Below are 12,045 nucleotides of genomic sequence, written 5' to 3'. Positions count from 1 at the left end.
TACAGCAGAGAAGATGAGGCCTATGTAAAGGGCTGTTGGAGGATCAGTGATAAAGCGCATAGTACATAATGCATTGCCTTTTTAAAAGATTCCATTTCCTCATCTTACTTTCTTAGGTCCTTACTTAGGTCCTGCTCACTTCTACAATTCCCCGGGTGACCTTAGCTCTTTATAAAACTTGATGTTCATTAACCTCGATCCTTTCTGTAAAAACAAGAAAATGTTCTCACAAATAGATAATGTACACAGAAGCATTCTGAAAAGCCGAGGAAGAGGACTTCCCTGGTGGCCCACTGGTTGAGCATCTGCCTTCGAAAGCAGGGGGTGCGGGTTTGCTCTCTGCTTGGGGATCTAAGATCCCACATGCCATGGAGCAACTAAGTCTGCACACTGCAGCTGCTGAAGCCTGCATGCTCTAGAGCATGTGTGCCACAGCTAAGAGAGACCCTATGCAGTTTAAAAAAAGAAAGACTGTGAAGAAATACACCTACTATGCTGTACAACAGATGAATGACATCATATTCTTTTAACTTTTCTACATTTTTGTCAGGTTTTCAACACTGAACAAGTAATACTTTCATACATTTTCATATTTTTATAATCAGGAAAACTTTTTTTGTAACTAAACACATGTATAAAACTAAGTAAACTTGGGGTCCATCTTCTTTCAGACATGAGCCATTATTTAAACTTTTCAATGTCTACTATGTACCAGGCTGTGGGCTATGTATTTGAAGATTAAAAGAAAAAAAGAAATAGCCACATCTTTAAGCAAGCATAATATGCCATAACATGCTCAATAACAAAGGAAAGTCACTGTTTGGGGAGGTCAGACAGAACTTCAACGACTATGAGAGCTGAGCTACATCTTAAAAGGAGTGAGTCCAGAAAAATAGGAAGGAGGCAGGTAAAATAACAAATGAAAGGGGAGACTTGAAACAGCACTAGATATTCAGAAAAATATTAAGTAGTGCACTACTGCTAAAGCACAAGGCTGAGGAAAGAGAGTAAAAGGCAGGCTGAGGTCAGCTCTGTCTGCTACAACAGAGTCTGTTCTTTACCGAAGGCAGTGGGGAGCACAGAAGGTTACAAGTCCAAGAGTGACACAATCTTATTTGCAGTTTTAGAAAGGTCACTCCAATCCCAGAGAGGCAAGAGAGTAGAGGTTCGTACGGAGAGTGGTAACCGAGTTATTTCAAAAATCCAGGTGAGAATAAGCAAACACCTATCTTAGGAATTAAGACTGCTGAGAAACTCAAACTCACAAATAAATGTGAAGATATTCCATGATCATTGATTGGAAGAATTAAAAATGTTAAAATGTCAATACTGTTCAGTGCAATCCCTATCAAAATCCCAATAGCATTTCTCACAGAAATAGAACAAACAACCCTAAAGCTTGTAAGGACTCAAGAAAGACCTTGAATAGCCAAAGCAATCTAGAGAAAGAAGAACAAAATTAGAGGCCTCACACTTCCCGATTTCAAACTATGCTACAAAGCTATAGTAATCAAAACAGTATGGTACTGGCATTAAAAACAGACACATAGCTCAATGGAACAGAATAGAGCTCAGAAATAAACCTACACATACACCGTCACTTAATTCACAACAAAGGGACTAAGAATATACAATGGGAAAAGGACAGTCTTTCTTTTTTTATTTGGTTAAATAACAAACGCTGGTATGGATGAAGCACAAGCTGGAATCAAGATTGCCAGGAGAAATAGCAATAACCTCAGATATGCAGATGACACCACCCTTATGGCAGAAAGTGAAGAGGAACTAAAGAGCCTCTTGATGAAAGTGAAAGAAGAGAATGGAAAAGTTGGCTTAAAGTTCAACATTCAGAAAACTAAGATCATGGCATCTGGTCCCATCACTTCATGGCAAATAGATGGGGAAACAATGGAAATAGTGAGAGACTTCATTTTTGGGGGCTCCAAAATCACTGCAGATGGTGACTGCAGCCATGAAACTAAAAGATGCTTACTACTTAGAAGGAAAGTTATGACCAACCTAAACAGCATATTAAAAAGCAGAGACATTACTTTGCCAACAAAGATCCGTCTAGTCAAGGCTATGGTTTTTCCAGTGGTCATGTATGGATGTGAGAGTTGGACTATAAAGAAAGCTGAGTGCAGAAGAATTGATGCTTTTGAACTGTGGTGTTGGAGAAGACTCTTGAGAGTCCCTTGGACTGCAAGGAGATCCAACCAGTCCATCCTAAAGGAGATCAGTCCTGAGTGTTCATTGAAAGTACTGATGCTGAAGCTGAAACTCCAATACTTTGGGTCACCTGATGTGAAGAACTGACTCATTTGAAAAGACCCTGATGTTGGGAAAGACTGAAGGTGGGAGAAGGGGACAACAGAGGATGAGATGGTTGGATGGCATCACTGACTCGATCGACACGGGTTTGGGTGGACTCTGAGAGTTGGTGATGGACAGGGAGGCCTGGTGTGCTGAGGTCCATGGGGTTGCAAAGAGTCAGACATGACTGAGCTGAACAAACATTTATTCCTCACAGTTCTGGAGGCTGGAAAGTCCAAAATCAAGTCACCAGCACATTAAGGTGTCTGATAAGAGCCAGCTTCCTGATTCACAGGTAGCTAGGACAGTCTTTTAAAAAAATGTTTAGGTCATGCCATGCAGTATGCATGCTTTTTGTTTCCTGACCAGGGACTGAACCTGTGCTCCCTGCATTGGGAGTGTGGAGTCTTAACCTCTGAACTTGGGAAGTGCCAAAAGGAATGGCATTGGGAAAACTGGACCGCTGACGCTGCACACAAAACTCAACCCAAAAAAGGTTAAACACTTGAACCTAAGACCTGACACCGTGAGACTCCTATAAGAAAACAGGCAGTAAGCTACTTGCCATCAGCCTTAGGTATGATTTTTTTGAATTTGATACCAAAGCAAAGGCAAAAATAAACATGTAGGACTACATCCAACTAAAAAACTCTAGACAGCAAGGGAAACTATCAACAAAATAAAAAGACAACCTACCAAATGAGAGAAAGTATTTGCAACTCATAAAATATATAAGAACCCACACACCTCAGTAGCCAAAAACCCAAAGAATCCAAATTAAAGAAAGGGCAGAGTATCTGACATTTTTCCAGAGAAGACATTCAAATGGCCAATAGGTACATGAAAAGGTGCTCAACATTACCAAATCATGAGGGAAATGCAAATCAGAATCACAGTAAAACACAACCTCATACATGTTAGAATGGCTAGTATCAAAGACAAAAAATAACAAGTGTTGCTGATGTGTAGAAAAGGGAATCCTTGGGTACTCTTGGTAGGAATGTAAATTGGTGCAACCATTGTGAAAAAAGGTTTGAACTATTATATGATCCAACAATTCCACTTCTGGGTATCTATTCAAAAGAAATGAAAATACTAACTTGAAAAGATTTATGTACCTGCATGTTCACTGCAGCTTTATTTATAACAGCTAAGACATGTAGGCAACCTAAGTGTCCATCAAGGGATGAATGGATAAAGAAGATAAGGTATTTATATACAATGGAATATTATTCAGTCATAAAAAAGAATAAGTCTTGTCATTTGCAACATGGATAAATCCTGGGGGCATTATGCTAAGTGAAATAAGTCAGACAGAAAAAGACAAATACTATCTCATTTATCTAAAACAAACAAAAACAACCAGAATTCATACATACAGAGAATAGATGGGTGGCTGCTAGAGGTGGGGGGTAGGAGGTAGATAAAATGGGTAAAGGTGATCAAGAGGTGCAAACTTCCAGTTACGAAAAAAGAAGTCTTGGGATGTAATGTACAGCACAGTGACTATAGTTAATACTGTATTACATATTTAAAAGTTGCTAAGACAGATTCTTGCCCTTGAAATCCCATGGACAGGGGAGCCTGGGGGGCTACAGTCCATGTCACAGAGTTGGACATGACTTAGTGACTAAACACCGAGGCAGATCTTAAAAGTTCTCATCACAAAAGAACTTTATAACTGTGTCTGGTCACAGATATTATCTACACTTGCATTGATCATTTTGCAACATATATAAACAGTGAATCATTATACTATATACTTTAATAAAATGAATGTCAGTTATATCTCGATTAAATAAATTTAAATAGATTTAAAGAGACTGCCCTCTGAGTTGAACTAATTAAATCCTAATAGTAAAGAAAAAAATGTTCCTAGTAACTGGGAAGAGCTCTAAGGTTGGAGCTTAATTAGTAAAATCAATACCTTATAACACTAAAGGAAAGCTGGTTTCAGAGAGAATTCTGGCACTGCAGCTATGTCTAAGAGGAGAAAGATACAATAACTAGAAGATATGAAGCCTTCTGGTCACATCCCACTTGAATGAGAAAGTTCTCAAAAACACCCACCTCCGACTGCTGTAATCAAATTCAAGGCCCAAACTAACAGTTCAGATTGTTTTTTAGGTGCCTTGACATACCAGGAAGAAGGTTCCCAGCTAGTGGCCTTAAGCATTCAAACCACTTTAATGTGCTAACACCCATTAAACATGAATCAACAGACACTCCGGTTTATACACTCTACAAGGTCAACGACAGGACCTGAAAGCTAAGTCCTAGACTCTTAACTATATGAGGCTGCTTTGGGTTAATCCTAAGTCTTTCTCCTGGAAACAACCACCTCTTCCCGTTGGAATATATCATGCTCTTATAAAACTTTAACAGTGATAAAATTTGGAAGGACTGTCACCAAATATGTTTCAGTTCAGTTCAGTCACTCAGTCATGTCCGACTCTTTGCGACCCCATGGACCACAGCACGCCAGGCCTCCCTGTCCATCACTAACTCCTGGAGTTTACTCAAACTCATGTCCATTGAGTCGGTGATGCCATCCAACCATCTCATCCTCTGTCATCTCCTTCTCCTCCTGCCTTCAATCTTTACAGCATCAGGGTCTTTTCAAATGAGTCAGCTCTTCGCATGGAGTTTCAGCTTCAACATCAGTCCTTCCAATGAACACCCAGGATTGATCTCCTTTAGGATGGACTGGTTGGATCTCCTGGCAGTCCAAGGGACTCTCAAGAGTCTTCTCCAGCACCACAGTTCAAAAGCATCAATTCTTCCATGCTCAGCTTTCTTTATAGAACAGTTCTATGAAGACCCACAAGACCTTTCAGAACTAACACCCAAAGAATGATATCCCTTTCATTATAGGGGAGTGGAATGCAAAAGTAGGAAGTCAAGAAACACCTGGAGTAACAGGCAAATTTGGTCTTGGAGTACAGAATGAAGCAGGGCAAAGGCTAATAGCATTTTGCCAAGAGAATGCACCAGTCATAGCAAACACCCTCTTCCAATAACATAAGAGAAGGCTGTACACATGGATATCACTAGATGGCAAACACTGAAATCAGACTGATTATATTCTTTGCAGCCAAAGATGGAGAAGCTCTATACAGTCAGCAAAAACAAGACTGGGAGCTGACTGTGGCTCAGATCATGAACTCCTAAATGCCAAATTCAGACTTAAATTGAAGAAAATGGGGAAAACCAAATATGTTTAGGATAAAGAATTGACAGGGCTTAGTGAATGTTTGGATATGAGAGCTGAGGATAAATTTCATGATTCTGGTTTGGATACCTAAAAAAAAAAGGAGATACTATGACCCAGGACTGAAAATACAGGAGGTAAGAATGGGTGGATGGAGATGCTATCACCACTAGAACACCCAGGGGAACTTCCAAGTGGAGGCGTTCAGCTGAAGTGCATACAGAGTTCACAAGAAATATGGGCTGCAGACAGTAACAAACAGGTGGTAACAGATGAAACTGCCTAGAAGAATGAATAAAATAAACAAAAGGCTGGATATCAGCTCTTAATGATTAATGTTTAAGAGGAAAACAAATGAGGAATAGGGAAGAAGGACGGGGTCAGATTAAGCAGATCCAGAAGGATGTATATCATATTGAGTTGGCCAATATGTTCACTCTGGTTTTCCCAAAAGATGTTACGGAAATACCCAGCAAACTTTTTGGCCCAACCCAACATAAGCTAAGAGAAAACGGCAGTCAACTCAGGTAAGGACTCAAAGTGTCCCCTGGAGGTAGCAATTAGGTCACCAGGAATCTTTGTGATTGTAGTTCCAAATGAACCATATCAAAGCAAAAAGCTATGGTAACCCAAAAAAGCTTCAGCTTGAAAATAGAAATCTGGCAAATACGACAAAGCAAGTAATTCTCTTGTCCAGCCCATTCGACTGACACTTGGCACCTAACTGCTATTTCTCCTGCCTGGCACCCAATTCCATCTTCCTTGACTGGGCCCCAGTATAAGATCCGTAATATTGAGCAGGGACTTCCCTGGTGGTCCAGTGGCTATGGCTCAGTGCTCCCGATGCAGGGGGGCCCAGGGTAAACCCTTGATCAGAGAACTAGATCTCGCAGGCTGAAACTAAGAGTTTGCATGTTGCAATGAAAGATCCTGCCTGATGCTGCAACTAAGACCTGGGGTGGCCAAATGAATAAATATTAAAAATGTTAAATTGAGTAGTTACCATAAACACTCATTGGCTCAAAAAGTGATCCTGGTTCATTCACTCAACTTACAGAACCTGCCAGTTGTTTTGTTATGAGGGAAGGGAAGAGCTCTACCTTCTCCACCTCTCAGTGCGCCATATCACTGTTACATTTCTGTTCCCCACTTCTCTCAAACACCTTCTTCCTACTGTCTGACACAAAGTAATCACTAAGCTAGGAATCTCTACAGATGCCTAACACCTTGTTTATGACAATTCCCTGCTAAGATCAAGAAATTAAAGTAAAAGGTAGGGAGACTTCTGGACTTGAGGTCCAGTGGTTAAGAACCTGTGCTCCCATTCGGGGACCTGGGTTCAATCCCTGGTCAGGAAACTAAGATTCCACATGCTGCACAGCATGACCCAAAACAAGTATCCCTTGAAAGCGCACATCAAATATGCAATTGCTTCTGAAAATAAAAACATAATTACACAAGTAAAAGGTGGGAAAGAACAGCACAGTGCAGACTGTAAAAAAGAGCTCTCAAGTTCCCTCACCTGTAACATAAGTGAGTTATCTGCAACCCATGTGGTCCTTCTTCTGTGTCCTATTTCTGACTCATCATGCAAACCAACAGAGTAGCTTAAACATACACAGTATTTTTGCGCCTGTAACCATTAACAATTTCTTATGGCCTGCAGAGATGACTACCGCTGAAGAATTTCAACTTCCATAAAAAATAAGTATGTAAGCACCCATGATACTGACAATACTGTCTCTAGTGAATTGGGTTTAATGAACAGTCTTTTTATTGAAATTAGTTTCCCGGTTCAGGTGCACTAGCAAGAGAAATATGAAATTAGAGAAATATTTTAAGAGGAACACACAGCAGTCTATTTAAATGTGCAACGCCCCCCACCACTAAGATTTCTGCTTTAGTGAGTCACACAACAAAAATTCTGCAAGAACCCTGCTTATTAGCTGACAAGCCACACTGTTGGCATGTTACTCCAGCAGACTGTGAAGTCTAGAGAGAATATGATGATGAACAAATTATCTACTTCTCCCTCACAACTGGGATCAGTGATCTGTTTTTCTTTGGTTATTCTCTGCTGATGATATGTAGGCAAACCTACATCACTATCACTTTTTTCTGTGCAACTAAGTCCAACGAGGGCTTGATGCGGCAAAAATGAATATATATGTGAAATTAAACAGGATTTCAACAAAACCAGGATTTTGTATAAAAGGAAAGTATTTTATTTTTTTAAAGTTTTTTATTTTAATAAGGATAATAAGGCTATTTCAGGACATTTAAAAAACAGATATATAGAAGAAAATAAAATTCATCCACAATCCTACTGCCTCAGATGTAGACACTATTAAATAACTGCACATTTATAAAAAGAAAAAATATTACTCGGATGTAATGAAAACTCAAAAGCCAATTTAGCTTAAAGCTTCAAGAGAAATAAAGATCACAAGGCTGGGATTTTCCCAGCAGTCCAGTGCTTAAGACTGTGCTCCCACTGCAGGGGGCAGGGGTTCAATCCCTGATTGAGGAACTAAGATCCCACATGCTGAACGGCACAGCCAAAAAATAAAATAAGAATAAATAAAATAAAATCTCAATTAAAAAAAAAGCACAAAGCTTTAGCCAGTAAACATCTTAATAACTGAAATGGCCACTGCCTGATTTGACCGAGTCCTTCCCATCGTGAGTACCTTCTGCTATTTATACCAACCTGAACACAGGCAAGGAAGGCAGCCCTTTGCTCTAATCTAATTCTTTTTCTGAAAAACTTCAAACCCATAGAAAAGTTCAGATTAACACCAAATCCTCTAGACTCAACAACTGCAATGCTTGGCCACATGTGCACTTTTTTACTTAACTTTCTGGCCACGCCGCATGTCACTGGGATCTTAGTCTCCCAGCCAGGATCAAACCTGCGCCCCTTCAGCGGAAGCGCAGAGCACTAACCACTGAACCACTTGGGAGCCCCTGGCCCCGTGTGCTTTGTCTCTGTCTACTCCTCTGCTGTTCTTTGTTGCTGAATTGAAAGTAAAATACATTTCACCTTGGCTTCAGCATGGATTTCCTAAGGACAAAGACATTCTAAGGGAAAGTATTATATTTTGTGGACTAATTAATCAAACTGTAATTCTTTCTATGAGGTGACCAAGATAATGGTGTAGATGCATTATTGCGATTAACCTGAAGTTAATATTAAAGCTTATTTTATTCCTTCCGGGACTCCTTCCTCTTTGAGTTTCTCAACCTGGGCACCACTGACATCTGGCGCCAGGTAATCTTGTGCTGTGGGGACCGTCCTCTATATTGCAGGATGTTGGGCAGCATCCCTGCCACAGGAGGCAGGCATACTCCACACCCAGCTGCAGCAACTAAAAGCATCTCCGGAAGTTGCTAGGGGTCCCCCGGGAGAAGAGACACTGCTCTTGAAGAACGAGAAGCACAAATCCACGTGAGGACCGGCAGTAACAGGACAGCATACGCTGACCTACTGAACACTCACCAGACGGCAGCATTCTAAACATGCCATGGGGACCTGGGCGTGAGTGTGTGTGTGCTGGGTCGTGTCCGACACTTTGCGACCCCGTGGGCTGCAGCCCCCCAGGCGCCCCTGTCCATGGAATCCTGGAGGGGGTTCTTACTTCCTCCTCCAGGGGATCTTCACAACCCAGGGACTGTCTCTCGTGTCTCCTGCACTGGCAGGTGGATTCTGACCACCACATCACCTGGGAAGCCCCATGAAATCATTTACATGCTAGAACAATCCTCTGAACTGGGGCTACCTTACAGAGGTGGCAACAGACGCAGGGAGGGGAAGCAGTTAGTGCCGGGTCACAGCGGCGCTGAGCGGCAGAGCAGGGACTCAGGCTCCACCCGCAGGCGCCCAATCACACACCTCCTCACTTCCTGGTGCGGCAGTTTTCCCTTCCCTACTCATGCTGATCCTCATGAATCATTTGTGAACATCACCTTCCAGCAGGTTCCAGACCTTTCTGGACAGCACCTAACACGTGCTAGCACTCCTGGTCCCCATAGAATCACTCTCCCTTGGGAATCACACAAGGTCTGAGTGAGGTTCTGCCCACACTGGCTCTAAGTAGAAAAGAAGGACTCTCATCAATGACTTGATTCAATCCTAGAGGACCTCACCAACAAGCCAGTGTAGGAAGTCCGCTTTCAGCCGTGTCTGGGACACAGCAGGGCGGGCACAAGATCGATGTGAGCTCTCTGTCCTCACTAGTTGGCTCGGCGGTTCAGTGGTAAAGAAGAGAGACCCGGGTTCCATCCCTGGGTCAGGAAGATCCCCTGGAGAAGGAAATGGCAACCCACTCCAGTATTCCTGGCTGGGAAATCACACGGACAGAGGACCCTGGCGGGCTACAGTCCAAGGGGTCACAAAAGAACTGGACACAACTGAGCGAATAAACAACAACCCTCACTAGTTCATAAGCTGCCTCAAGGGGAGGGAGTGTTGTACTACGTCCTCAAGCAGACCCAGCGCTTGGCATATGATCTTACATGCGGCAGAGCAACTAAGCCTGTGCCCTGAAGCTACTGAGGCCACACGCCACACTAGGGTCCCCACGCTGCAGTGAAAGATCGCGTAAGATGCAACAGGGGTCCTCTGTGCTGCAGCTAAGGCCTGACCCAGACAAATTAACAAATATTTTTAAAAACTAAAAAAAATTAAGTTCTTGGTGAAAATGAACAATGTCTCAAAAAAATAAAAACTGAGATCCAACACTTGGCCAATCCTTAGTTGAACCACTATTCTTAATTAAGAGATACCTTTGATGATGCATACTTCCTTTAAATAGGAAAAAAGTTCATACATGAATTTTAAAAAGGACACAAACAGGTACACTCATATAATGCTGATGACTTCAAATGGATACAAACTGCTAAACTATTCTCCAAAAGAAAATCATATGCCTCAAAAATATGTAGAAATTTGAACCCACAATTCATCCTAAGAAAACAAGCAGTTTGGTACCCAAAAGAGAGTGTAATGATGTTCACTACAGTCGTTTTTATAACACCAAGAACTTGGAAATTTTTTCTGTTTCAGTTTTGTTTTTCTTTACATGTTTTTCAATAGAAGTTCACATATAGGTGAGATAAAGGAGCTCGCTTTGACTGTCATGGAATTAACATACACAGTTTGACTGCCTGTACTCAGCTCCAAAGATCCGCAGCACATTATAAAATGCGTGGCTTTGCTGTTGCTCAAGTGTGAGCAGCACCCACGTGACCAGTGGCAGGAAAAGGCTTCCTGGTTAGCCAGCAGGGCTGGTCAATCATCCAGCTTTCACATCTTAACTCAGCTTCGGTGTCACTGGGCGAACACTGAAGTTGACAGACGGTGTCTGCCAGAGAGGACTGGGAAACTGAGCCCTGCACAGCGGTCCCAAAACACTCTGCTCAGACAGACAGACTGGAATAGCCTGGAGAGGCTGAGGCTGGCAGCTAACGGTCTGTTCATGTCTAACTGCGTGGTACACAATGTGATACAGCCACATGTGGGCTTAACTCCAGGGCTGATGAGGCCCTGGCAGCAGAGGAACAGTTACGGTTCCAACCTAGCCATTAGCCCGTCCGCACTTCCCTCCACCTCCTCGTTGTTTAGGTAAGCAACCGTGAACAGTATCAGTGTCTTTCTAACAACCACACCTACCACTGGCCTTTGTCACTAAGGCAGTCATGCAGGTTCCGCTGAAGCAGCCTGGTAACATGCAGTGCTTCTCAGGGCGTGGTGGGGAACCTTTGGGGCACCATGACGCTCTCTGGTGGGAGGATGCAGAGGGCTGCGGCTTAGTACACCCCTGCTGCAGGGGCATCTGTCACGCTGGAGAGCTGTCCCGGCGGGAGAGCATCAAAGGCCTGCCTCTGGAAGCACATCCCCAGGGCGTAAGGGCCCACGGCAAGACCACAGTCTCTCTGTTACAGTACCTCAGGTAAGATGAACTGCTCCACGGGCTTGTACCACAGCTTGTTCACCTGCACCCCACAGCTCGGAGGGCTGAAGCGGGCAGTGAAGAGGGCCTCCTACAGGGTGGGTGGGGAGAAGACAAGGAGAAATACTTCACGTCAGATGCAGCAAGTTTTCACACAGTTGACATTCTAAATTCTCAGTGGCCCCTGAGAACCATGGCTACTAACATTGAACTACTGTGGCGTAGGCATCATTTGGGCTTTCCAGGGCAATCATGGTTATTGAGTAAAGTTATTTAAGATCACCAAGGCTGTCATGAAGTTCTAAAACGCTAAATATAATCCACATAACCTTAAAAAAATAAAAATGACACCTTGAAATAAGGAGCATCAAGGAAAGTGTAAGGTGTTAAGTTAAGCCAACTTAGTAAACTTAACTCCAAAGGGTTAAGAATAAACTGAAAGATCATAGACTTCCACATAGAACAGAGGTACTCAGGAATCACCCTTCAACAAGAACCTTTAGAAGAACAAACAGAAACAAAAATGGGAACGTTAAAAAAAGACTGATTCTCATTATGTCTATTGTTTTC

At 42.5% G+C, this 12,045-nt stretch overlaps 1 protein-coding gene across 2 annotated transcripts in view; it reads right to left on the bottom strand.

The window, feature by feature from the left end:
• The window catches only part of B3GALNT2 (beta-1,3-N-acetylgalactosaminyltransferase 2), a 59,392-nt gene that overhangs the window by 16,444 nt on the left and 30,903 nt on the right, over positions 1-12,045 (bottom strand). For both annotated transcript variants that reach the window (XM_065922268.1, XM_065922269.1), the window contains exon 5: positions 11,471-11,566. In XM_065922268.1, the coding sequence (XP_065778340.1) occupies positions 11,471-11,566 (96 nt within the window). The remainder of the gene's footprint in view (positions 1-11,470; positions 11,567-12,045) is intronic.

The sequence above is a fragment of the Muntiacus reevesi genome, chromosome 2 (assembly GCF_963930625.1).
Source record: "Muntiacus reevesi chromosome 2, mMunRee1.1, whole genome shotgun sequence".
In the NCBI taxonomy this organism is placed as follows: domain Eukaryota; kingdom Metazoa; phylum Chordata; class Mammalia; order Artiodactyla; family Cervidae; genus Muntiacus; species Muntiacus reevesi.
Note: the sequence above shows the minus strand (reverse complement) of the source record. Positions and strands in the feature narration are given on the sequence as shown.